Here is a 26,910-nt window from a genome sequence, read left to right on the forward strand (position 1 = left end):
AGTTTCATCATTCCTTATGGTTTTGCTTTGCACACAGGCATGAGAATGAGTCACTTTGTGCCTGATTTCCTCCTCTCTGTGAGACTTGTTTTCTGGCAAATTAAGAACTTTCAGAATCACTGAGTCAAGGGGAGGTGAGAAAGGCACCTTAGAACAAGAGAGAAAGACTGAAAAACTCAATCGAGTGTCTTTTACTTTAAACAAAACTTGCTATCTACAGATGTTAATTTAGTTGAACAAAATGCAAACATTTAGATCAGACGGAGCAAAATTTTTTTAGTGAACCTCGTAGAAGGGATGTTTGCCATGAAGGGCTAGCTTGCTCAACCCTACGTACCGGAGGTGGCAGATGGCCGAGGCCTGAGAAAGCCAGCGGTCAATCAGCACTCAGCTAATTGTGCTTCGAGACACTGTCTGGGGCTGACGGAAGGGGCTTTGCTAAGTGTAAGGGAGAGACCCCTCTCAGCTCCCCCGACAGGAACACAGCAGACACAGCCCTACAGCTTCACACAATATAACAGGCTTTCGACATCCAAGAAGTTTTGTGCTGGAGTAAGACAGACACAAAATGGTCATGGCTTGGGTGTGTGAATGCTTCTCCCAGCATGGTTTACCACATCGGGCTGTGATGAACCGTTGGTAATGGGTTTGGGTTTGTTTCTGAATCTTCCATCTTCAGCGATGCCAGATGGACTGAGCTGTGTCTGAGGCCTAACGGGGCCTAAGGCGGGATCCTCAGTACATTCAGAGTTCCTGCTGCCAGTGGGGTTTGACCCGGACAGAGTGTGTCTGAGACTCAGTGCTACCTGAAAGTTCCTTCCTCTTCTTCAAGTGATACCTGGAGATGGCCTGCTGGCATGGTGAGGGGTGTGTGTGTGTGTGTGTGTGTGTGTGTGTGTGTGTGTGTGTGTATGTGTGTCTGTGTTCTCGTGTGCAACCTCCTGGGGAAGATGGATCACAAATTTGGAGACATGGCTAGATGAAATGCTGCATTTAGTAATTTGACAAAAATTTTATGTTTTGAAATAAAAGAAGTGGCGTAAGGAGTTTGAGAAATCTTTCAAACTGGAGTGTAAAATGGATGCGCTCTCTTCTGCGCATCTCCGGCAGCCAAGTGGACCCTGAAGGTTGCATGCCAGGAGCATGTGCGAGGATCCAGGTGGAATGAGAGGAGGAATCCTTCCAAATTTCAGTGCTTATCAAAAAAGGACAAGGGTTGAGATGTGTATTGGAGGTGGAGTGGAGAAGTTACTTACTTGGGGGAGGGAGGCTGGTGAAGGGAGGCAGGAAGCCCACAGCCTGTGGAGGAGAAAAACAGGGGGTTTGGGGTGGAGAAAGCAAGTTGGGGAAGAGAGTTTGGGAGGGACTCGGCGGGTGTCAGGGCCTTGTCTTGCCTTTGGGTGGCTGTTGACAGCCCTGATCCATCCCCTGGCTGCTGGGAAAGTTAACCTGGAGGCAGCAATATCAGGCAAGGAGAAAACTCTTTTTAAGTTTTCCTGTGGCTGGAGTTTAATCGACCTGCTTTCTCACTTCCCCTGGCCCTTGGGTGGTGCTGTTACCTTAGCTGAAATTCTGACGGTCTGGGGTCAGCTTGGCTTGCTTTCTGGTAGAGATATTTCTTTATTTGTTTCCCTTGGTCTTTTTGGCCACCATGCTGTATTATTCAGTGTTTTGATTTGCAGACCCTGCCAGGGTTACCTGGCTTCTGACTATATGAGCTTGTACCAGGAAACTGAATCAACCATTTTTCAGAGCGGGGGCGGGCAACATTCTTGGGGAGAATAGAAAATGTCCACTACAGTATAAAAAGTAAAGGAGGTTTAGTTTTAGCCTTTCATATGCAAAATGTATGACATGATAGCAAAACACATTCAGGGCATATTAAAAAATAAATACCTTGCAAAACTCTCTGCTCATATATAAGAATAAGGGGTGTTTAGGTAGTTGAATTCCCTAACAATATTCGTTTTTTAAAAAAATCAAGTTCTTTTCTTTTGGTTTGTTTCCCTCCCTCTCGTCACCCTAGAGGAGGAGGTCATTTTCTTGAGCATCACTGATTTCCCGGTGTTAGGATTCTTTCTGAGCCATTTCCATCTCTGTCTCATGTCTCCTCCCCGAGAGCCTGCCTGGCTTTCAGCTTCGTGGGAAGAGCCCCTGTAGGCAGCTTGCAGGCCTGGGCAGGGCCACTGCACAGGGGTCAGCCCACCCCCATGTGCCATCCACTCCTTGGGACTCAGTTGCTTTGCGTAGCAGCTGATAGAGCCGTCAGGGAATTTGTTTCCATGAAGTCAAAGGTGTCAAAGAGTCAGCCTATTCACCCCACTGGCCCTGAATTTCATTACTTGCACATTTTCTAACTGAAGAACATTCTTGTCATAAAAACAAACAAACAAAAAAAACCATGAAAATGATGTGCAAAATTGCTGGCCACAGCGTTAAGTCACCAAAGCACACAAATTGACATTCAAATTACATTAGTGATAAAATGGCTGGGTAGGACAGGTTGGCATCTACACCTTGAACAGGCAGCCATGTCTGATACCCCGATTCTGTGTTACGGGTAACTTGTTAGCAGCTGTTGATGACGGTCACTGTGTCACGTGTACATTATGGCCAAATTTTGAAAATGAATGCTGCGTTTTATCACCAGCAGAAATGCCTGACATTTGAAGGCGTCAACAGCCATCATTTCAAAACACAGAGTTCGATCTTCTAAAGGAGCTGACTTTGACGTTTCACAACCACCCCTGCAGCATGAGCAGGGTCGGTGTCTCGGGATTCTTAACTCAAGGTACCTTACTGAGTGAGGGGCAATGTCGTACCCTGAAGTTCAGCATCCCCTAAACATGCATTTTCATGCAATTGAAAGATAACAGGCTTAGGAACTGCCTTTCATGTACTTCCTGATTTTTGTGGGTTCAACCTTTGAGAAGGGCTTTCCAGAGAGTTCATGCAGCGATGTGTATGGCTAAGGGGCGGCCGGGCCCGGGGGTGGGGGGCAATCGGAGGCCTCATTTCAGCCTCACGTGTGGCCGGCCCAGGGCGTCGGCACCCCCCGCCGCCGGACATGAGCTCTGAGATGATCGCGACCGTCCAGTCCTGAGAGAGTCCGGCGCCGGGGCGGGCTCCCGGGCCGGTGGCACCGCGTCCAAGGCGTCTGTCCCAGTGTCCTCCGGACCCGCCGCCTCTTCATCACTGATAAACAACTTGGATTCCCGCCACTTGGGGTAAAACTCTTGGCTGCCCCTGGAGCCGCTGGACTCGCTCCCCGACAGCTGCACGTCCAGGTCCTCGGTGGACCGGGCCAGGTTCTGCGCCGACACCGAGCGGCCCGGGTCCTGGGGCACCGCGGGCCGGACCGACAGCAGGGCCGCCCCGCCCAGGTCCAGGCTCTGGCGCAGGGAGCGCTCCTTGGCCGGGAGGCGGTCCTTGGCGGCCGCCAGGCGGGCGCTGAGCTCGGGGAGCGCCTCCGGGGCTCCGGCGGGGCCGTGGGGCAGCGGCCCGAGCACCGGCAGCGCGGCCGGGATCTGCAGGGTGGCGGGGGCCGCCGGCCGGGCCGCGCCCATCGCCGCTGGGGGCGCCAGGCCGCGCGGGGCCGCCGGGCCGTCTCCCGGGCTCCCGGGCGCCGGCGTCGGCGCGGGGCTGAACGCGTAGAGCGCCTGGGCGCCCAGTTCGCCCGGCGCCAGGATGAGCTGCAGGCCCCGCGCCAGGCCCGCGCTGGCCGAGCGCGGGAGGCCGCCGCCCGGCGCAGGGCCCGACAGGTCCCGGCCGTCGCCCGGGCTCTGGTAGTCCGACGTCTGTTCACATTCGAAGGGCGGGCTCGGGAAGGGGGCCAGCGCGAGGGTCGGAGCTGAGCCTTTCCGCAGCACCTGCTGGTAGATGTCCAGCAGGCAGTCCAGCTTGGCCTCGATGGACTGGACCTGAAAGAGGGGAAAACGTGCACCTGTTCACAAGAGTTTAAGCACTGAAGTTAGGCTGCAACCACTCGGCAGGTCCCGAGCGCCCGGCATTTCGCGGCCTTGACTCAGGACCCGCTTGGGACGCGCGGTCCAGCCGCGGGGGTGGGAAGGGAGGTCTTGGGGGTGGATGCTCTGGCCTTTGCCTGTCTCCACCGGCACCCTTCTCCTCCCCATTCTTTAAACGTGATGTTTTCAAAGACCGTATAAGCCCCTTTAGAAAGGAAACTTCCAGATTCTCCTGCCCATCAGGTTACCCTTCCTCAGCCTCTTCCATGAGGACATTCCCGTACTCTACTGTGCAGCAGGGAGCTAATTCTGTAAGAAACCAAGACCTAGATACGGGGGCTCCCCTTAGCGGCCCAGTGGTTAGGGCTCTGCGCTTCCACTGCAGGGGGCACAGGTTGGATCTCTGGTCTGGGAGGTAAGATCCACCCACCTCCACCCGGCAAAAAAAAAAAAAAAACAAACCTAAAAAACCCCACAATACAATCCCCTCCCTCCCAACCCTAGATCAATCTAGGCAATTCTAAATTTTAAAATATAGGTATCAAATGCTTGGTATGTTTATAATTAAATCAGAGGAGCATTTTGACTTTAAAAAATTGTCTTTGTATGAGAAGATACTCACTCTCAGGGTCAACAAATATTCAGTGCGTCACCACAGTTATAATGTATGGTTTGTTTGTTTTTAAGAATGACCCAAGAGAGAGACAATGAAAATAACCAAAACACAAATTTAAAAAGTAGATTTTATTATTCTACTGTTGAAATCCATAGTTGTTTAAAGTTCAAGTATTAATTGATGAGAGGAAATTTTCTATTCCTTATGCAGAAATTCAAGTGTTTTGGAGAACATGGTCTATGCATGAAGAAAATTTATTTGCTCTTTCTTGATTTTATTCCTTTTAAAATCAGTCACTAAAATACACCCAATTGCTTATAACCAATTTTGATTAAAAAATATTCTGGCTACTTCACTCCTATTAGAATGGCTGTCATCAAAAATACGAGATAACAATGCTGGAGAGGATGTGAAGAGAAGGGGGCCCTGCCTCAGTGTTGGTGGGAGGGTAAATTGGTGCAACCACTATGGAGAACAATATGGAGATCCCTTAAAAAATTAAGAATAGAGCCACCACATGATCCAGCAATTCCGATTCTTGGGCACATACCCAGAGGAAACAAGAAATTAACTCAAAAAGATATCTGCACCCTGTGTTCATACAGGCACCACTTAGAACAGCCAAAACATGGAAACAAGTGTCTATGGCAGATCAATGGATAAATAAGTTGTGGTGTACATGTATATACAATAGAATATTATTCAGCCATTAAAAAAAAAAAACCTGAGGAAATCCTGCCATTAGTAGCAACATGGATGCACCTTGAGGGCATTATGCTATGTCAAATAAATCACACAGAGAAAGGTGAATACTGGATGATCCCAGTTAATATACCTAAAACAAAACACACACACACACACACACACACACACACAAAATCCCCAAACACATGGGAAAAAAGATCAGGCTTGCGGTTGCAAGAGGCAGGGAGTGGAGGGAGGGAAATCAGAGGAGGGTGGTCAGGAGGCTCAAGGTTGTAGTTATGGAAAAACAAGTGCTGGGCTGTGATTCACAAAGTGATAACTATAGCTAATACTGCTGTGTGGCACACAGGAAAGGTGTTAAGAGAGCAGATTCTAAGAGTTCTCGTCACAAGGAAAACAATTTGTTTTCTTTGCTTTTCTTTCTGTTGTGTCTCTGTGAGATGATGTATGCTGACTAAGCTTATTGTGGTCATCATTCGCAGTTCATGTAGGTCAGACCATTGTGTTATATGCTTTAAAGTTACACAGGGATATACGTCAATTTTATTGCAGTAAACTGGAGAAAAACCTGCCTAAGACCTTAGGCAGTTTAGTTGACTTGTACCTGTTTTTCAACTTTGACCACCCGGCCGAGCATACTGAGGTCGTCCGTGGCCTCGTGTTCTGCGGTTATTTTCTCTCTGCTCTTCTTGTCTGACGTGATTTGTCCTTTTCCAAGAATTTGATCCACACTATCAGAAATAAAGATCCGGTTATGAGTGTGAAAGGTGGAGGCTGCCCCAAACCAGAGGAAGTGTTTTGGAAAGAAAAATACAATTATCTCTAATCTACATAAGAAGAAATAAAATGAACTTCTTCCAGTTGAGATAGTTATTTTCTTCACATGGAAATTACACAAGGTTAATTTTCTCATTATTTTAGGCCGTGATGAAATCTATTATGACTGAGCTTCTGGAGGCAAACCTGTCCTAAACTACAAAGTAATTTGTCTGTTTCCACCTCTGATCAGGCATTTCCTGAATTCAGTCACTTAAAATATGATAAAATCATAATTATTTCATGTTAGTAGAACAGAACACTTAGCTTTATTGACTATGCCAAAGCCTTTTACTGTGTGGATCACAACAAACTGTGGAAAATTCTTCCAGAGATGGGAATACCAGACCACCTTACCTGCCTCCTGAGAAATCTGTATGCAGGTCAAGAAGTAACAGAATCAGACATGAAACAACTGACTGGTTTCAAATTGGGGAAGGAGTACATCAAGGCTGTGTATTGTCACCCTGCTTATTTAACTTAGATGCAGAGTATATCATGTGAAATGCTGGGCTGGATGAAGCACAAGCTGGAATTGCTGGGAGAAATATCAATAACCTCAGATATGCAGATGACACCATCCTTATGGCAGAAAGCAAAGAACTAAAGAGCCTCTTGATGAAAGTGAAAGAGGAGAGTGAAAAAGTTGGCTTAAAACTCAACATTCAAAAAACTAGGATCATGGCATACAGTCCCAACACTTCATGGCAAATAGATGGGGAAACAGTGGAAACAGTGAGAGACTTCATTTTTGGGGGGGCTCCAAAATCACTGCAGATGGTGACTGCAGCCATGAAATTAAAAGATGCTTGCTTCTTAGAAGAAAAGCTATGACCAACCTAGATAACTTATTAAAAAGCAGAGACATTACTTTGCCAACAAAGGTCCATCTAGTCAAAGCTATGGTTTTTCCAGTAGTCATGTATGGATGTGAAATTTGGACTATAAAGAAAGCTGAGTGCTTTAGAATTGATGCTTTTGAACTGTGGTGTTGGAGAAGACTCTTGAGAGTCCCTTGGACTGTAAGGAGATCAAACCAGTCCATCCTAAAGGAAATCAATCCTGAATATTCACTGGAAGAACTAATGCTAAAGCTGAAGCTCCAATACTTTGGTCGTCTCATGCAAAGAACTGACTCATTGGAAAAAACCCTGAGGCTGGGAAAGATTGAGGGCAGGAAGAGAAGGGGATGACAGAGGATGAGGTGTTTGGATGGTATCACAGACTCGATGGACATGGGTTTGGGTAGACTCCAGGAGTTGGTGGACAGGGAGGCCTGGAGTGCTGTGGTTCATGGGGTTGCAAAGTCTGACACGACTGAGCAACTGAACTGAACTGAGTAGAACAAGTCATTTAAGTGAACATTTATTATATATCTGATATGTGGAGATGAGAAAGCTATTGTCTCCATCTTGGGGATTCTAGTTGAAGGGTATATATAAGCCACATAAGTGAGAAACTCCAGATTAGCTCTGCAAATTCTGTAGTGGTTGAACTTTATAAAAACATTGGGAGGCAACTATACTCAATATTTTGTAACAACCTATAAGGCAAAAGAGACTTCCAAGGTGGCGCCAGTGGTAAAGAACCTGTCTATCAGTGCAGGAGATGTAAAAGATGTAGGCTTGATCCCCTGGGTCAGGAAGATCCCCTGGAGGAGGACATGGCAACCCACTCCAGTATTCTTGCCTGGAGAATCCCCTGGACAGAGGAGCGTGGTGGGCTATGGTCCATACGGTCATAAAGAGTTGGATATGACTGAAACGACTTAGCACACACACATAAAGGAAAAGAGTCTGAAAAAAGTAGATATGTATGCATGTATAAGTGAATCATTTTGCTGCACACCTGGAACTAATACAACATGGTAAATCAAATATATTTCAATAAAAACAAGCAATAAAAAACATTGAGCAAACATATGTTAAGTGGAAAAACTGTTGTTTGTAATGCTTTGGCACTATCTCCTGGTCAGCTGATTTATGGAAGGTATCAATTTTAAGTTTAAAGATATTTCGCATTCAAAAACATTAATTCCTTCACCCTCAGAAAAATAAAACTTTACCAGAAATACCAGAAAACCATAAATAATCATGGAAATAACTGGATCTTAATTTACATTGAACTTTTGTTTTAAATGATTAATGGATACTATTTATATAAACTATTTCTACAATTGCAATATGAAATGAATAAAGTGCAGATTTTACAGTGTATTTTAACTAGTGACCCTATCCCTATGAAGAAAAATAAAACAAATCACATTTGTAATTAAAAAAAACCAAAAGTTAAAACAAAACTTTTAAAGGTAAGGAGAAAAAAATAAAAACAGCCTGGATGGAAGGGCAGTTTTGGGGAGAATGGATAGATGTATATGTATGGCTGAGTTCCTCTGCTGTCCACTTGAAACTATCACAGCATTGTTAACTGTTTATATTTCAACATAAAATAAAAAGTTAAAAAAGATTTAAAAAATAGAACAAAGCAAGCAAGCAAGCAAACAAAAACCCACTGGGAGTCCTAGAAAAGACTTGGAAGACCTTGGCCACTTGGTGAGAGGTTGTAAGAAGATCACAGGTGAGTTAAAACAATTTCCAAGGAGACTTAATCAGTCTACGTTGGAATTAATTTCTTCCCTTTGTGTATTTTAGAGCTGAATTATCAGGAATACTGACTGCACTTCCCAGCTTACTTTGTGTGCCCAAAAGTACAGGCAACCATGATGTCTAATCTACTCCACCAGGACTGGCTTATCTGTTCATCTTCGGGTGTCCAGGGTGCCCAGTGACTGAACGGGTAAGTGAAAAATGTGTGATTTCCATAACTAAGGTTTTAGAAGTTGACAGGTGTTTTACTGAGGGCCTAGTATATGCCTCACACTGTGCTAAGTGTGCCGTGTGCATGAACACATGTTGAAGACTCGGTCCCTGTGTTTTAAGAACTGTTCAGTTTTCAGGCTGGTAATTTGGGCCTGGTTGTGAAGCAAGACAAACTGAACTGACTAAATATTTTGGCTTCAAAATAACACAATCAAGCACATGTTTAGAGGAACATACTCATTTCTTTCAGGCGCCCGAGAGGATGCTCACTGGAAAGATGGTGTGTATCCAGCCTGTTGCAGAACAGGGATGAAGGGACAGGCCCAGGCTTGGTTCAGGGCCAGGGGAACAGACGTGGCCCCGGAAGCAATACAGAAGCCAGTACACAACCTCAGGTTCTCTGCCTGGACTCTCAGTGCAGGATCCCACCATGAGGGGCATGATGGCACCCTGCAGGGGACTCTACGTGCCACACAGGGTCAGAGGAGGGAGAGGTCTGTCTTTGTAGGCTGGATGGTGGGTCAGGCTTAAGAAGGAGAAAGACTAGCTTATTTCTAAAGGACATATAGGATTCAGGCAATAACAAAATGACATCAGCAGCCACTGTGAACGTTGCACAAGCACTCAGGCCCCTGCTTTAACTCATGCAGTCCCACAACAGTCCTCTGCGGCCACCGCCAACGCCCCCATTTCCATAGGTGAGACACTAGACACAGTCCATACTTAAAGTTGTTTTTAGTGCCTGATTTATATTTAAATAGAATCTACATTTTAACACAGAAGTCCGGTTGTCCACTAAAAACAAGTCAGAAACATGGAATTCAAGAATCTTCCCTACTTTGGAGAGCTGACTCCAAAGTTTCTGTGCCTGTCCCCTTAGAACAGGTAACCTTCAAGTTGCTCACCGTGTCTGCAGGCTTTTAATCCTGCACAGCATGTCCAGGTGACCAGCAGAGTATTGTTCGATGACATCTTTTACATCGTATGGGCGCAGTGTTTCCTTAAACTTCCGTTTTGCAACATGAAACTTCATAATTCTGTAAGAGCGATGTATTACATATTAATCTTTGTAACTTCATTAAAAGAAGTTACCCAAACAGCTCACTAGTATACAGAGGAAATGCTGGAGGAGGAAAGTCATGCATGAAGTTATTTTAGGTTCCTGCATCTGCAGAAATGCAACAGGAAAGCGTGAGGTTATGTGAACTATCTCCTGTGAGGCACACCCTCAGAGTAGAAAAATACACTACCAAAGAGTTGTTGTTTAGTTGCTAAGTCACGCCCAACTCTTTGTGACCCCATGGACTGCAGCCCTCCAGGCTCCTCTGTCCATGGGGTTCTCCAGACAAGAATACTGGAGTGGGTTGCCATCTCCTCCTCCAGGGGATCTTCCCGACCCAGAGACTGAATCTGCGTCCCCTGCACTGGCAGGCAGATTCTTTACCACTGAGCCACCAGGGAAACCCACTACAGAAGAGACTAAATATTAATACTAATTCTTGCACCTTTTTAAAGTCCACTGAAACCCTGAATTAAAATTTAATTAAAAATGCAATTCTACTCTTCTCATGTGACACCCTCCACCCCAGCCAGCGGTCCAAGATATAAGGTGGTGTTGCTGCTAAGTTGCTAAGTCGCTTCAGTCGTGCGAACCCATAGGCAGCAGCCCACCAGGCTCTGCCGTCCCTGGGATTCTCCAGGCAAGAGTGCTGGAGTGGATTGCCATTGCCTTCTCCAATGCATGAAAGTGAAAAGTGAAAGGGAAGTCGCTCAGTCATGTCCGACTCTTAGCGACCCCATAGACTGCAGCATACCAGGCTGCTCCATCCATGGGATTTTCCAGGCAAGAGTACTGGAGTGGGTTGCCATTGCCTTCTCTGAAGGTGGTGTTAACCACCCTATAAAATTTAAATGTTGTCAAAATGGTCTTTTATATAGGTATATGCATTTTGGAGATGCAGATATGCTACAAAACTCAATTCTCTCTAGGGAAATGTACATTTGTATAGAAATTTATGAAAAAATTGCTTCATAAATTATTCCTGCAGAATACTGCTCAATTAGCTACCTAAGTTCTTTATGTTTCAAACATAACACACTCATCACCTAAGTTGGATGTCTAGACTTTTCAGAATCAGAAGGCTTTTTAATTACAATGCCTAACCCCCAACATGGACTCATGTTTTAAAACATATGTTATTAAGACATTTCATGATGCCATGAATAGCTAAGCTGCCTAAGATAACCAGTTGCTACAACAACTTGATATAATTCCTGGAGAAAGCAGAGAAGCATAGCATTTTATTGCATCTGTGTACCCTTACTGCTGCTGCTGCTGCTGCTAAGTCACTTTAGTCGTGTCTGACTCTGTGTGACCCCATAGACGGCAGCCCACCAGGCTCCCCCGTCCCTGTGATTCTCCAGGCAAGAACACTGGAGTTGGTTGCCATTTTCTTCTCCAATGCTTGAAAGTGAAAAGTGAAAGTGAGGTCACTCAGCTGTGTCCGACCCTCAGCGACCCCATGGACTGCAGCCTTGCAGGTTGCTCCGTCCATGGCATTTCCCAGGCAGGAGTACTGCAGCTATATGTGAAACTGGTTGGTGTTTATTCAACTATTAATTGGATCATAGACTCCTGTTATCACACTCATGGGTCCCCGCCTGGGAATCAGTTAACTAAGCTCTCTGAACCAAAAGGTATTGCTCCTTGGTGGAAAGTGGTATGATTGGGAAGAAATGCAGGTTTAAATGGAAAATTGCCTGTCCTAAATGACAGCTGATTGCAATGAATCCAAGTTGTCTTGTTGGTTATTATGCCCCAAACTCGATCCTATAGTTTACTATTGACTTCAGAATGACTGTATTCTAATCATTGCTGAATCATTTTTTTTTTCTTTCCCCCCCCCTTTTTTTTGGCCTGCACCACTTGACTTTCAGGATCTTAGTTCTCCAACCAGAGATCGAACGCATACCTACTGCAGTGGAGGCAGGGAGTCCTAACCACTGGATAGCCAGGGCATTTCCAAATCATTCCTGAATCATTTGTTCTTAATGTTCTTACCCTCTTCCTCAGCCACATTGGTTTTCCTTGGCCTCCTGGGTAAACAGCACACTGCTTAGCACATCCTATAAGGCTGTTGATGGCCTGGCCTCTGCGTACCTCTCTCCTGATTCTTATCCACTTCCTCCTTGGAACTTGTGGGACCACAAACACACCACTCAACTGCATACCACAATTGTCTGTGTATGCATTTTCCTCTTCCTGAAATCCTACAAGATCGTTAAGACTCAGTTCTAACACCAGTGTTAATAGAAACTTCTGCCATTCTTTCAAAGTAGTCACTGGTCTACTAACCTTTCTTAATAAATTCTTGAAATAGAACTGCTTCTGTAATTATTTGCTTAAATATCTGCCTCCCCCAGGCTGTATGAGGTCCCTGAATGCAGGGAGGAATGGTTTGTTTGTCTGGAGGCTCTGATGGCAGCTCTCTGATGAGGGGAGGGAGTGACAGACTAGGGGGAGAGCGCCCATCTCCTCTCTCCAGATGCTCATCCCTTGTCCCCATTTGTCTGCGTGCAGGCCTATGCCAGCCCTTCTGGATTCTCGACGAGATTCACTGATGGCAGAGGCTGTTTTCCATCCTAGCATCTCAAATGATCCCTGGAAAGGATCAGAGACGGCTGGGGACCAGCTCCTCTCCAGTTGTACAAAGCTGTTTATGTTTTTCTGTGACAGGGAACACTCCTGAGATCTTCTGAATAAAACAGATCTGAGTTCTTCCAGGCACATTTCAGGCAGAGCTTAAGCCGTTGACTCTGCTTCATGAATACAAAAAAACTTGCTAAAGTAAAATAAATGTTTATTCATTAATAATTAGGGCTCTGATTCAGCAAAGAATTCTTTAAATAGAACTGCTCCTGAAAATCATGAAAATATAATATTCTTTTCCCTTAAATTACTAATATAACTAGGATTTCAGAGAACAATTAAATCGCAAGTAATAAGATATCATTATGTGGAAGGAGAAAGGAAAACAAACACTGAAAGTAAGGAACAAATGACGCAATCATTACCCAGTAAGTACCGAATGTAGAGAGAGAGAGCTAATAGCAAACTGAAACCGTCCAGGGTAAGGATGGGGAAAGCCTGGTGACTGAACGAAATTTATATATCATAGGGCCATCAGGAAAACAGGGATGAACACATGCGGCTAAAGTCTGAATAGAGTAAAACCTTAGCTTTCTGTCCCTAGGAGATTGCTAGAGACGCTTGTGAAGATCCTGAGTGCCAGGCTTGGTCCAGGAGACGTGCTCCCTGGAAATCACGGCCATCGTGTGATGGCTCTTTCTGAGCAAAGACCCTGGTTGTGAAGGTGGGTGATCTGAGATGTTTATACCATCCAGACACCTCGGCTTCCTTCCCTCCACCCAATCCCCTCCCTCTTGTCCCAGGGACTGGACTTGATTTTCATGGGTGAAATCAGAAGGAAGAGAGTGGAAAACCTGGGAGACTGAGCTAAGCCCCCTCGCTTCCCTGGCGACCCCAGGATGACTCAGATGGCTTCTGTCTCTACCATGTCATGAGCTGGACCTGAGGTCCCAGGGTTCCCATCTCCTGGACATGGAGCTGGATGGTAGAATGTGAAGGTCTCACCCTCCCCATCCTCACATGGGTGACTCTCCCACTGCTGTGACCTTGCAGGACGGCTGGCCCTGCACTAAGCCCTTTACCTCCACGATGTTGCATGAAACCCTAAGAATTTTCCACATTTAATATTTGGGTCAAGTGAAGGCTCAAGAGGTTGGGGAAGCCATCCCACGTCACACAAGCAGTACCAGGTGGAGTTTGCAGATACCCAGGCCCGAGCATTTACTGTCCTGCTAAGCTGGAGCCACTGGGCTGGGCTGGGCCGGGGAGGCACACTTGTACAGGTTCAGGAGAACGTTTGGCGGTCCAGTCACATTCTCCTGCATCCTCTGTGTGTCCGCTGACACTATCACAAGTAAACTAGAGGCCATGTTAGTCTTGTCATCTCACCACCAACTGTTGTTTCTTGGGGGTCCAATTCACTCTGCCCTTGAACTGGCCCCCTTCACTCTCTCAGAGGGCCCCTCCCAGAAATTAGGCCATATCTAGTGTGGGTTCCCCTATCCCTAATTATGGCTTTTCCAGTAGTCATGTATGGATGCAAGAGTTGGACCATAAAGAAGGCTGAGCACTGAAGAACTGATGCTTTCAAATTGTGGTGCTAGAGAAGACTCTTGAGACTCCCTTGGACAACAAGGAGATCAAACCAGTCCATCCTAAAGGAAATCAACCCTGAATGTTCATTGGAAGGACTGATGCTGACGCTGAAGCCCCAATACTTTGTCCACCTGATGCAAAGAGCCGACTCATTGGAAAAGACCCTGATGCTGGGAAAGATTGAGGGCAGGAGGAGAACAGGCCAGCAGATGATGAGATGGTTGGATGGCATCACTGATTCAACGGATGTGAGTTTGACCAAATTCCAGGAGATGGTGAAGGACAGGGAAGCCTGGCATACTGCAGTCCATGCGGTTGCAAAGTGCAAAGAGTCAGACACAACTGAGCGACTAAACAACAACAATAGAAGTTTAATATGATCTATGAATTGCCTGATAGGAAGGAGGGTTTGAGCAATCATTCTAGAGTGAAATTAGAACCTTTATAATGCATTAAATGATTACGATGACAGTACTGCCAGGCAGTACTCTGAAGTATAACAGATGGGGACTCTAGTCAGCTCCATTTTGCAGATAAGCAAACTGAGGCCTGAAGAAGTTAAGTGACTTGTCTGAAGTTAAACAGCATGTCAGTGTGGAATCTGAACCAGTGTAGCTCCAGCACTGAGCTCTTAATCACAATGTTCTACTCTTGTCTTAGTATTAAGATGTTAATATTTTAACACAAAATAGCAGCAACAGAAACGATACTTTACATGAACTGCCTCTTCAGTCTCATGCCTAACACATAGCAGGTACTGGATAAAATTTTGCCAAGTGCGTGGCTTGTTCTTTCCGGCGTTGTTGGAAGGGCCTTGGAGGAGGCCAAAAGGTGGGCCGGTAGGTTACAGTCTCACTGCACTCTGGGAGCTCACACTGCAGCAAACTGCCAAAGACCCTCAACCTAGCATCCTCACTGCTGGGGGTGCCTGAGCGGGCCAGGAGTCCAGAAGGAAGTTCCTCTTGCAGCGGACATGCCCCGGCGTGACCACGAGAGGGAGCAAGAGATTCACCACAAACCCAAACTGGCCCCTGGCTTGAAAAGGGAAATCTGCTCAAGCAGTTCTCTGAGCACGAAGAAATCGCCGCAGCAAGTTAAACTCCGAGTGGAGTCTAGCTGTATATACACACAACACAGGTGCACTTATAAGGAAGATGCATCTGTTGTGCTGCCATGAGTCACAGAATCTTGCAAAAGTCTTGTCTCCGGCCCCTTAGGTCGGGGTTAAAAACCCTGCGCGTGAATATGCAGAGATGAGACCAGGAAACAGACGCGGGGTGACTGTGGCCACCACCAGCCCGACGGACAGGCGGGCAGCAGCCAAACCACGTGCGGGCGGAGGTCACCGATGAGAGGCGGTCTCATTGGCTCTAAAGACAGCAGCGTCCCCATCAAGCCGCTTAAAACAGGCGGGTGCCCGCTCCCACCTCCAGAAACGCCACTTAATTGATCCAGAGACTTTATAAACCTCCTCTGGAGATTCGAACCTGTAGCTCGTTAAGCACTACTGACAGGAGGCGGAATTGCGGTGGGGGTGGGGCAGAATGACCTCAGCGCCCCACCTCCCTGCAAAGGAGTGAAGGCGCATTTGGGTATCATCCGAGTCACACAGATCAGGTCCACGAGGTGGTGTGAACCGTGGGCCTGGGTGTCAGGCCTGCAGTCAGAGCGCAGTGCTTCCTGCCCCACTCCCCCCGGGGAAGACCTTAAGTCCCACCAGGAGCCAGCCAACACTTCCCGTTAGCTGCCTTGGAAGGGAGAGGATATGCCTGGCGATGGAGCCATTCATCCTCACAACAAACACTCATTGAGCTCCTGTTAGTGTGTGCAGGGGCCCTGGCTCCAGTGCGAGGGAGTGTAGAGCCCAAGAGGCCTGTAGGACCAGCTGGTCTCAGTCTCTTCATCTCTGGGGTCTCAGTGGAGGCCACAGTGCCTGTGGCCAGCGGCCCTAATGGGACTCAAGGGTCCCATGTGCCCAAAGCCTGGGGAATCTCGAAGAGCTCGGGGTGGCTGCTTCCATGAGTGATGCCAAAGGATGCTGGTGAGCGGGACCGGGTCATTCATTCCTCACTGGGCGCTCCTGAGGTGCCAGGCTTCACGCTGGAGGCCAGGGGTCACGCAGGAGGGTCCCAGACACACAGGAGAGCAGCGTGCAGCCCAGACTCTTCCCACTCTGCAACCCCATCTCTGGGGACAGATGACAAACTTCTCTGGGCTCAGAAATGGCCCATCATATTCCAGACCTTATGTTTTTGGTGTGGATTTACACCAGTGCACTGTGCGGATCTCCTCTAGTGACCTGCATTCCACATCCACTTCTTTCCCAGTTTGGCAAATTCAGCCCCCTGACTTGTTACTCCCATGAGAAGTGCAGTGTCTATCTGTCTGGGGCTCATCTTTGAAGTGACCCAGGGCCTCTGTCATGAAATCTCTCTCTAGCCTTTTAGACTGGTCAACTTGTGGGGGGGCTGATCATGGAACAGATTCGACTTCTAGACAAGGCCCGTGGAAGTTGATAATTTGGGTCTCCACTAAGGTGTGTTGATCACTTGTTTGGATGATTCACTAATGTTATTTTCCTGTTAACATAGAATCATGATTCAATAATACATTCTGCCTTCGTGTATATGGTATCTAGACTTTGAAACTCTTTAAAACTAGCTGTAGAATTGTACACCGAAACTCCAGTATTCTTGCCTGGAGATTTCCACAGACAGAGAAGCTTGGTGGGCCGTGGTCCACGGGGTCACAGACAGTCAGACACCACCGGCTGACTGACACTTTCATTCTTACTTTTCACACCGAGACTCCTTCACCCTCCTGTCATCTCAGACCCGGCTACCAGCCAGTGACTAAGGAACTCCAGGCGTGAAGAGGAAGCACTGGTCAGTTTCATTTCTTGCTGTCAGTTCTTGATAGACACATAAATCAGCTCCACTATACACAGTCTACCAGATGTCCTCCCTTGAGGGGAAAGCAGATGCCTCACTTGGCTGACTTAGGGGTCAGGGAAGTTTTAGGGTCACATTGTTTCCACCACTGGGAATAGGGTTTTCCTTCTAATGCTTAATATTTCTCTCTTTTTTTTTTTTTAAAGGAGACTCTCTTTCTTTTTTGGCCACATCATGTGGCTTGTGGCATCTCAGTTCCCTGACCAGTGATTGAGCCCAGGCCATGTCAGTGAAATCTTATCTACTAGGCCACCAGGGAACTCCGTTAGTGTTGTTGCACACTCAAAGTCTAGTAGGTTCTTCTGTTCATAGTGTTTGGCTTTCTTTCAAAGAGGTAAGAGTAGTAAAACCCAAGCAAGAACTTCTGGATCCAAGCCAGTCTACAAATGGGTAACTTTCCTTCCTAGAATTTTGTGAGCACTAATATGGTAACCATGGATACATTGGGGAATTTCATTTTCCTGGGAATTAAAACCCTACATAAACTTTAAAGTTTAAAACAAATAAGTAAGTAAACAAACTGTCCATACATGTTGATTACTCTTGAATATTTTTGATCTTGGTAATGAATAGGAAATTCAGTTTAAATTATACCAAAATAAAAGGTTAAAAATTAGATGCTGCAAAGTAAGTGCATTTTCAGTGAACACACTGGTTTAATGCAGCTTCAGGGCAAAATGTGGCCACAAGCAATTATCTTCAAAACAGAAACAAACAAAAAGAATATTCCAGGGAGGATATTAGCTGATTAAAAAATCTGTGCTAAATGATTCATAAAATGTTCCCTAGCAGCATCCTGTCCTGTCACGTGTCAGACTTGGCTGGCAAGAATGTCTTCCTAGTGACTTGCAAACAAAGTCTCATCACCTCTGCTAAAACAGCCCAGATGCCATCGGCAAAGTTAAAGAGCTGGTCATGATTAAACAGCTTGCAGGTTTTAATAAAAACCCTCAATGGCAGACATGTGCCTCTTCTTCTCTATTTGTGGAGTATATTCTTGTCTGAACTTTGAAGTGAGATTTAAGGATGCGGAGTTGAGAATGCATTTTAGAGGCTGGTAAGAGAACCTTCTTGCCTAGAAAATCCCATGGATGGAGGAATCTGGTGGGCTGCAGTCCATGGGGTCGCAAAGAGTCTGACATGACTGAGCGACTTCACTTTCACTTTTCACTTTCATACATTGGAGAAGGAAATGGCAATCCACTCCAGTGTTCTTGCCTGGAGAATCCCAGGGACGGGGGAGCCTGGTGGGCTTCCGTCGATGGGGTCGCACAGAGTCGGACACGACTGAAGCGACTTAGCAGCAGCAGCAGCAGCAGCAGCAGCAAGAGAACCTGTGTGCCTTTGAGAACAGAAGAACCCAGGGTGAGAAAACTGGGAAACCTCCTGGCTCAACCTGGGGTTACGATCAGGTGTGATCTCCACACCCTACTCAGAAACTGACAAGTCATCTGGGGCTCTTCTCTTGGCTGATCAGATCTGAGCAATTTCAGAAGAGCTGATGAGTCTTTGCTAGTTATATTCTTGACGCCTCATCTATGTTCCTACTGGGGAGAAAAATTCTAATTAAAAAAAAAATGTGCTTACAATCTGGCTCCAACATTTTGGCCTCTATTGAAATTTTCTCCAAATTTCCAGGTGACCTCTTTGTTGCTGATTTCCAAGGACCTTGTCCCTCTTTCTTTTCTTGACCTCTTAGAGTTTAACCACAGAGAACCCTGCCTCCTTCTCCTAAGGCTCTCCTCACCCCTCCTCTATTCCCCTTCCTGGTCCCTCCATCTGGTTGCCCCAGCTTTGTCTCCGTCAGCTCCTGTTCTCTTCCGAGGTTCTTTACAGTTTGTGAACCTGGATTCAGTGTGGACCATGCTCTCTCCAGGATGCTTCTGGAAGCCATCCATATTAGCACCGATGACGACCAAGTCTGTCCTAGTTCCTAGCTTGTCTCCTGGGCTTCACATTCAGGGGTCCACCTGCATGCTGGGCCCACCGTAGCCCCCAAAGACACTTGCAACCAGGCACCGCACCCCTTTTCCCCACTCCCAGCTGCCCCTGACTCAGCATCAGGGCGTCTCATCGACTTCTCCCACTCCATTCCCTCCTCTCCAACCACTAAATATCCGGTCTCCCGTTACTGTTTACATCGAAAAGCCTTGACGCCCCGTTATCGTTTGCATCAGAAAAGCATCGAAAAGCCTTGACGCCCCGTTATCGTTTGCATCAGAAAAGCCGGGGCCTCCACCCTCTCTTCTTTTCACCGTGACTGTGTGGGTCCGCTCCCGCAAGCCCCAAGGTTTGTAACAGAGTGTGTGCGGTCGCTCAGTTATGTCCGACTGTTTGTGACCTCATGGACAAACAGTAGCCCGCCAGGCTCCTCTGTCCGTGGGATTTTTTTTTTTTTTTTTTTCCAGGCCAAATACTGGAGCAGGTTGCGATTTCCTACTCCAGGGGATCTTCCTGACCCCGGGATCAGAATGGGCATCTCTTGTGTCTCCTGCTTGGGTTACGACTGTGCCACCTGGGAAGCCCTGTAACAACCAGCGCCCCCTCTTTGCAGCCTGTTTTCCCGCTGCAGTCAGAGTCCCTCTCCCATGTGCTCAGGAGGGTCACCTCCGCACGTGGACACCCCTCGCCTTCCCGCGCGCTGGAGGCCTCCTGCTCCTGTGGTCTGGCCTCGCCTCCCCGCATCATGTCCTCCCAAGTTCTCGGTCACGGCAGTCGCCCGGACACACACTCTGGAACCACACATCAGCCCCTCCCAGCTCTCTGCAGGTCATCTTCCTTCTTGCTATGTACCACGGCGAGGAGAAAGTGACTATTTCAGTGTGTTTGGAGGTTTGTGTGGGTGGAGGAGGCGGAGGAGAATTGTGTCCTGGACTCCTGGGAGGGGGCCTTTGGGGGGCTACACAGCACCCCAAGGAGCTCATGGCTCGCATCCTTCTAGCTCAGAGTGGCGGCGTTGCTCTGGGCGACTCCTTAGCACAGGGCACGGTGAGGGGGTAACTTTAAGGGGAAACAGAAGGCACCTAGGGAAGTGGGAGCAGGTGGACCCCCAGATGGGAAAAAGAAGGGCTTCTTTCACACAGCAGGCAGCCTTGACCCAGCAGGGGGAGATCCCAGAGGAGGAGGTCTGGCCTGAGCAGAGGGTGGGCTGGTCCCCAGGGAGCCCAGAGCCCCAGTTAGGATGCTGACCCAGTGCCCAGAGCCCTGCAGGTGGGAACCCCTGTGATCCTCACCACTGCAAAGGTCAGCACTGTCCCCAGCCCAAGTCACCCACGAGGAGGGAAGCTCACAGGGAGGTGATGCATGTTGCCCCAGGTAGGCACAGTGCTTGTTTCCTGTTACCTTCCTGAGTACCCTAGAGCCGGTAGAGGGGTGAGGGTAGAATGAACCTGTGGGGCCTGGTAAAGTCAGGGTGCAGTTTCACCTATGGACAGGGAGCTTGGGGTTAGCAGATGCAAACTGTTATATTTTGTTGTTCAGTCCCTCAATGGTGTCTGACTCTGTGACCCCATGGCCAGCATGCCAGGCTTCCTTGTCCTTCACTATCTCCTGGAGTTTGTTCAAACTCCAGTCCAGAGAGTTGGTGATGCCATCCAAACACCTTATCTTCAGTTGCCCCCTTCTGCCTTCTAACTTTCCCAGCATCATGGTCTCTTCCAAAGAACTGGCTCTTGGAATCAGGTGGCTGAAGTATTGGAGCTTCAACTTCAGCATCAGTCCTTCTATTGAATACTTAGGGTTGATTTCCTTTAGGATTGACTGGTTTGATCTCTCTCTCTTAAGAGTCTTCTCCAGCACCACATGTTTGAAAGCATCAATTCTTCAGCACTCAGCCTTCTTCATGGTCCAACTCTCACATCTGTGCATGACTACTGGTAAAACCACAGCTTTGACTAGATGGACCTTTGTTGGCAAAGTGATGTCTCTGCTTTTTAATATGCTGTCTAGGTTGGTCATAGCTTTTCTTCCAAACAGCAAGTGTCTTTTAATTTCATGGCTGCAGTCACCGTCTGCAGTGATTTTGGAGCCCAGGAAAATAAAGGCTGTCACTACTATATACAGGATGAATAAACAGTAAGGTCCTACTGTACAGCACAGGGAACTATATTCAATATCCTGTGATAAACCATTATGGAAAAGAATGTGGAAAAAAGTGTATCTATATAGGTGAGTCACTGTGCTATACACCAGAAATTAATACAACATATAAGTCAACTATACTTCAATAAAAAATGCACATTATAAAAAAGAGTCTTTGAGTTTTTACCCCAGACCTTATTTATCATCTAATTATCTGGAAGGCTGGTTCCATCCAGGAAATGAGAGGTCACATCTGTGGGAGACAGAGTGAGCGTGGAGCTGTTAAGGTCGTGACCCATCCCCAGCTTCTGGGCCGTCTTTCCTCCGCTCACTGAGCAATCGCCTTCGCCTTGTTTCGGTTCTCCTCACAAGAACAGGTTGCACTGTGATTCTGATTCATTTCTTGACGATGGACAGAAAACATGGTTATGTAAACAAGAACCACAGGTGCTGAGGATCTCATTAGGAGCGGCCTTGATCCTAGATGTGGTGATTCTATGAAAAAATACGGTGAGGAGCAGGCAAGAGTTTCCCCTCAAGTTTCTAACAGACCAAGCTGTTGCCCAGCCACCCGGGCCTGTATATGGGGCGCCTGTGCTGTCTTGCTGAGTACATCTGAGAATTTATCCAGCCCGTGCTGCTACAACCATCTCTTTGGTATTTTTAAAAATGATTTTCCAAGAGCTTTTTATAAATGTAGAGTTTTACTGACTATGACTTTTAACATTTGTTATTTCAAATACATGAAAGTTCAGTCACTCAGTTGTGTCTGACTCTTTGTGACTCCGTGGACTGTAGCCCGCCAGGCTCTTCTTGTCCACAGAATTCTCCAGGCAAGAATATTGGAGTGGATTGCCATTATTCCCTTCTCTAGGGGATCTTCCAAACCCAGAGATCAAACCTCGGTTTCCAGCACTGCAGGCAGATTCTTCACCATCTGATGAGCATATCTTGATTTGGGGGCGAAAACTGGCCTTAGACTCACACTTATGCAGTGTTTGCACTAAGTCAGTGCAAGCCTGCAAGGTGAGCCAGGGAACATGCTCAGATATTCCCAGATGTCTGATGCTGCAAGGAATATCCAGATAATTAATGGCTTATTTTTAATTTGAAAATTTTGATATTGTGCTTGAGAAAATACTTTGTGAACAGTGATAGGAAAACTGGTGTCTCTCCCCGTGTCATGGGCTGAATTGTGTCTGCCTCCGACTCCCCCTAGATGCTATGTCAAAGCCCAGGGCCTCAAATGTGGCTGTGTTTGGAGACAGGGTCTTTAAAGAGGTATATAAGTTAACATGAGATGTTAGCAGAGACCTGAACCCACACTAACTGCTGTCTTTATAAAGGGAGATTTGGATGCAGACACATACAGAGGAAAGACCGCACAAGGATACGATGAGGAGGTGGCTGGCTGAGGCCATGGAGAGAGGCCTCAGAAGAAACCAGCCCCAACGGGTCTTTGATCTGGGACTTCAAGCCTCTAGAACTGTGAGACAATAAACCTCTGGTGGTCACGCCCCTGGGAGGGTGCTGTTCTGACTTGGCAGCCCTAGCACGTGGATACACCATAACATAGGGAACCCTTGACCAACACGCGTTTGAACTGCTTCGGTTCCTTTATACGTAGATTTTTTTTTGAATAAATATATTGAAAATCTTTTTTGAGATTTTTGACAATTTGAAAAAACTCAGATAAACCATATAGCTAAAGATACTGAAAAAATTAAGAAAAAGTTAGGTATGTCATGAATGCATAAAACATATGTAAATATTAATCTGTCTTTGGGGCTTCCCTGGTAGCTCAGCTGATAAAGAATCCGCCTGCAATGCAGGAGACCTGGGCTCAATCCCTGGGTTGCGAAGATTCCCTGGAGGAGGGCACGACAACCCATTCCAGGATTCTTGCCACGGACAGAGGAACCTAGTGGGCTACAGTCCATGAGGTCACAAAGAGTCAGACGTGACAGAGTGACTAAGCACAGCACAATCTGTCTTTACCTAGACATGAGTCATATTTCATATAAAATTAATAGCATGTTAGCTTTCTTACTGTTTTATAACTTCACTTTCAAAGAATTTCAATACTGTACAGTAGGCCTCTATCTCATAATTGGAGAAACTGCATATCAGCTTACAAGCACAGGGAAGTTTTTTTGTTTTTTGTTTTTAATCTCATAGAGTTTCAATACTGTATTATGAACCTGATGTGCTGTGTGCCATAAAAATTTTAATAATGAGTCATTCATTAGTGTATAAGGTAAGCTACCATGAAGCAATCATATTGCTGCTTCTTCATCATCAATGCATGAATTGCTTTACCTGTAAATAAACATAAATAAATATGAATGGTTTTTTCATAATATCTTTTCATTTTGGATGTCCATATAACATTTCCAGTGTTTTGTATGAGACAATATTGTAGATACAGGGAAATGATTCATCTGTAAACATATTTATAACACAGCTCAATACTGTGAATGTATTCTCTCTTCTTTGTGATTTTCTTAATAACATTTTCTTTTCTCTAGCTTGATTTTTGGTAAAAATACTGTATATGTTACAGGTATAAAATATGCATTAATTGGCTGCTTATGTTACAGATAGGGAAGCCTTCTGGTGAAGAGCAGGCTATTGGTAGTTAAGTTTGTGGGAAGTCATGTAAGTTACATGCAGATTTTCAACTACATAGGGAGTTGGCACCCCTAACTCTGCGGATCAAGGGTCAATTGTACAATGAAAAGAGAGTGCGTAGTATTTTCAAGAGTTTATCAATTTTCTTGTTATCTGTTTACTTCCCTGCTAATTTCATTTTTATGTTTGGAAATTAATTTATATGAGTGGATGCAAAGAAACTTAACAGTGTTTGAATTAAATCATTAACAAGATACAGAATTTTTGTTAAAAATAAGTTCAGTCTTCTCTCCCAGAGATGAGTTTGAAAATGCATTTCCAACAACCTCATGCACTCCAACTAAAAATATTTTGAAAAAAATCTGTGGCAAGCCTGGAGGAACTAAACAAAGTATTTTTCTGTCTTTTAAGGCATAGCTTGGAAATGTCTAAGAATAGCTGCTGTTCACTACTATAAAAAATGATGTCATTCATTAAAAAAAGAAAGTCTCCAAGTGCATTTAGGTAATGGAATTGAAACAGGAGAAAAGAGGCAGGGCACAACCTTTAAAATAATGACATGGTCATTCTTTCTAAAGTGTTAGTCTCTTAGTCGTGTCCGACTCTTTGCAATCCCATGGACTGTAGCCCACCAGGCTCCTCTGTCCATGGGATTCTCCGGGCAAAAATACTGGAGTGGGTGGTCATTTCCTTCTCCAGGGGATCTTCCCGACCCAGGGGTAGAACCTGGGTCTCCTGAATCGCAGGCAGATTCTTTACCATATGAGTCACCAGGGAAGCAAGCTATGGCCATAGGGCTTGACTAAAACTGGTAAGAACCAACTGGGTCCAAGATGGTGGAAGATTCGACTTTTAGAGGACCTGGAGCCTCACTACATGCTTACTGTAATATATTAGCTAAGTGACACACCCCCAGGCACCCCGAGAATTCTGAGGTCGACCATCAAAGAGCAAAAAGCGGGTGGTGGCCCAATTCCTGGAAATCTCTGCCCCTTCCCTAAAATAGTTGGAATAAATAGCTCATCGGCTCCTGCTTGTGAGCCTATGAAATTACTCAGCTCATAAAAGCTGACCATCCCATATTTCAGGGTCTCTCGCCTTTTGAGATGGCCTACCCTCTATTTGTGCACTGTGTTTCTCTCTAAATAAATCAATTTCTTACCTTGCTCACCTAGACTTCCCTGGTGGCTCAGATGGTAAAGCGTCTGTTTCCAATGCAGGAGACCCGGGTTCAACCCCCAGGTTGGGAAGATCCCCTGGAGAAGGAAATGGCAACCCACTCCAGTACGCTCGCCTGGAAAATCCCATGGACAGAGGAGCCTGGTAGGCTACAGTACATGGGGTCAAAAAGAGCGATTTCACTTTCTTCAGTTCAGTTCAGTTCATTTCAGTCGCTCAGTCGTGTCCAACTCTTTGCGACCCCATGAATCGCAGCATGCCAGGCCTCCCTGTCCATCACCATCTCCCGGAGTTCACTCAGACTCACGTCCATCGAGTCCATGATGCCATCCAGCCATCTCATCCTGGGTCATTCCCTTCTCCTCCTGCCCCCAATCTCTCCCAGCATCAGTCTTTTCCAATGAGTCAACTCTTCTCATGAGGTGGCCAAAGTACTGGAGCTTCAGCTTTAGCATCATTCCTTCCAAAGAAATCCCAGGGCTGATCTCCTTCAGAATGGACTGGTTGGATCTCCTTGCAGTCCAAGGGACCCTCAAGAGTCTTCTCCATCACCACAGTTGAAAAGCATCAATTCTCCGGAGCTCAGCCTTCTTCACAGTCCAACTCTCACATCCATACATGACCACAGGAAAAACCATAGCCTTGACTAGACAGACCTTAGTCTGCAAAGTAATGTCTCCGCTTTTGAATATACTATTTAGGTTGGTCATAACTTTTCTTCCAAGGAGTAAGCGTCTTTTAATTTCATGGCTGCAGTCACCATCTGCAGTGATTTTGGAGCCCCCCAAAATAAAGTCTGACACTGTTTCTACTGTTTCCCCATCTATTTCCCATGAAGTGATGGGACCAGATGCCATAATCTTCATTTTCTGAATGTTGAGCTTTAAGCCAACTTTTTCACTCTCCTCTTTCACTTTCATCAAGAGGCTTTTTAGCTCCTCTTCACTTTTGTCTCTCACTGAATTCTTGCTGTGATGAGACACCAAGAATCTCAGATTCACCAGGAACAGAATCCAGATGAATTTGGAGAGTGACCTTAATCATCTTATTTTCAAAAATAACTAGAAAATGTCAGAGGCTTAATAAATACTAATAACTGAAAATAAGAATTCCTACTTTCACCCTTTGTGAATGTAATCATGCTGTTTTACATGCTGTCATCCTTGCAGTGGAATACATATTTTTTTTGTTACACATTTTAATTTTAATTTGTCTCTTAGGAAAACTATTATTATTAGAGCTACTGGAAAACAAAAGGGATGTTCAAGTTGTTATGTTAAATAATCAAACAACCAAAAGAAAACATGGAAAATGCCAAAAACAGAGTCGCCATTTCTGAGATGAATAATAGATGGTTCACACTTGCAGTCAGTAACATACATATAAAATCCTATTTCAGGTGAGCTGTGGGCTGTGGGCGTGTTCTAGCAAAAACATTCCAGTCAATTGATGTTCAGTTTGTTATATAATTAAGCTCAGGAAAAGGACACTTTTGCATATGATTTAGGGACTTTTACTTGCAGACTCCTTTTCAGAATTGCTGATTGCATTGGTTAGTCCTTTAATTCTTAGATATTAAAAGTTCTATCATAAGTCAAACATTTCCAATTAAGTTATTAACTACTGAGTGTAGCTATTATGTTTCTATAGAAGCAAACAATTTTAAATGGAACTCAGAGGTTATTAAAAAAAAAAACAACCCACTAAGCAGAATCGGGAAACAGGGAAGAAAAACACCACATCAAGAGTTACGAAGTAGCAAGCAGAGAGCTTCTGAAATTCACAAAATGGAAAGATGTGTAAATTATAAAGTCCTGTTAAAAATAAGAACCAGAATGAATTCTGAAAAGCAAGGAAATTCTGCAAAGAACTTTTCAAAAATCAGTCAGGTTGTAAGAGCAAG

General features: G+C 45.8%; 1 protein-coding gene across 2 annotated transcripts in view; it reads right to left on the reverse strand.

Annotated features, from left to right (window-relative positions):
- Positions 1–1,803: 1,803 nt before the first annotated feature.
- Positions 1,804–26,910, reverse strand: part of KCNQ5 (potassium voltage-gated channel subfamily Q member 5) — a 629,123-nt gene continuing 604,016 nt past the window's right edge. For both annotated transcript variants that reach the window (XM_052651428.1, XM_052651427.1), the window contains 3 exons: positions 9,827–9,958; positions 5,891–6,017; positions 1,804–3,920 (listed from right to left, as the gene is read on the reverse strand). In XM_052651428.1, coding sequence (XP_052507388.1) covers positions 3,012–3,920; positions 5,891–6,017; positions 9,827–9,958 — 1,168 coding nt within the window. In that variant the 3' untranslated portion in view covers positions 1,804–3,011. The remainder of the gene's footprint in view (positions 3,921–5,890; positions 6,018–9,826; positions 9,959–26,910) is intronic.

Source organism: Budorcas taxicolor, chromosome 14 (assembly GCF_023091745.1).
Source record: "Budorcas taxicolor isolate Tak-1 chromosome 14, Takin1.1, whole genome shotgun sequence".
Classification (NCBI taxonomy): Eukaryota; Metazoa; Chordata; class Mammalia; order Artiodactyla; family Bovidae; genus Budorcas; species Budorcas taxicolor.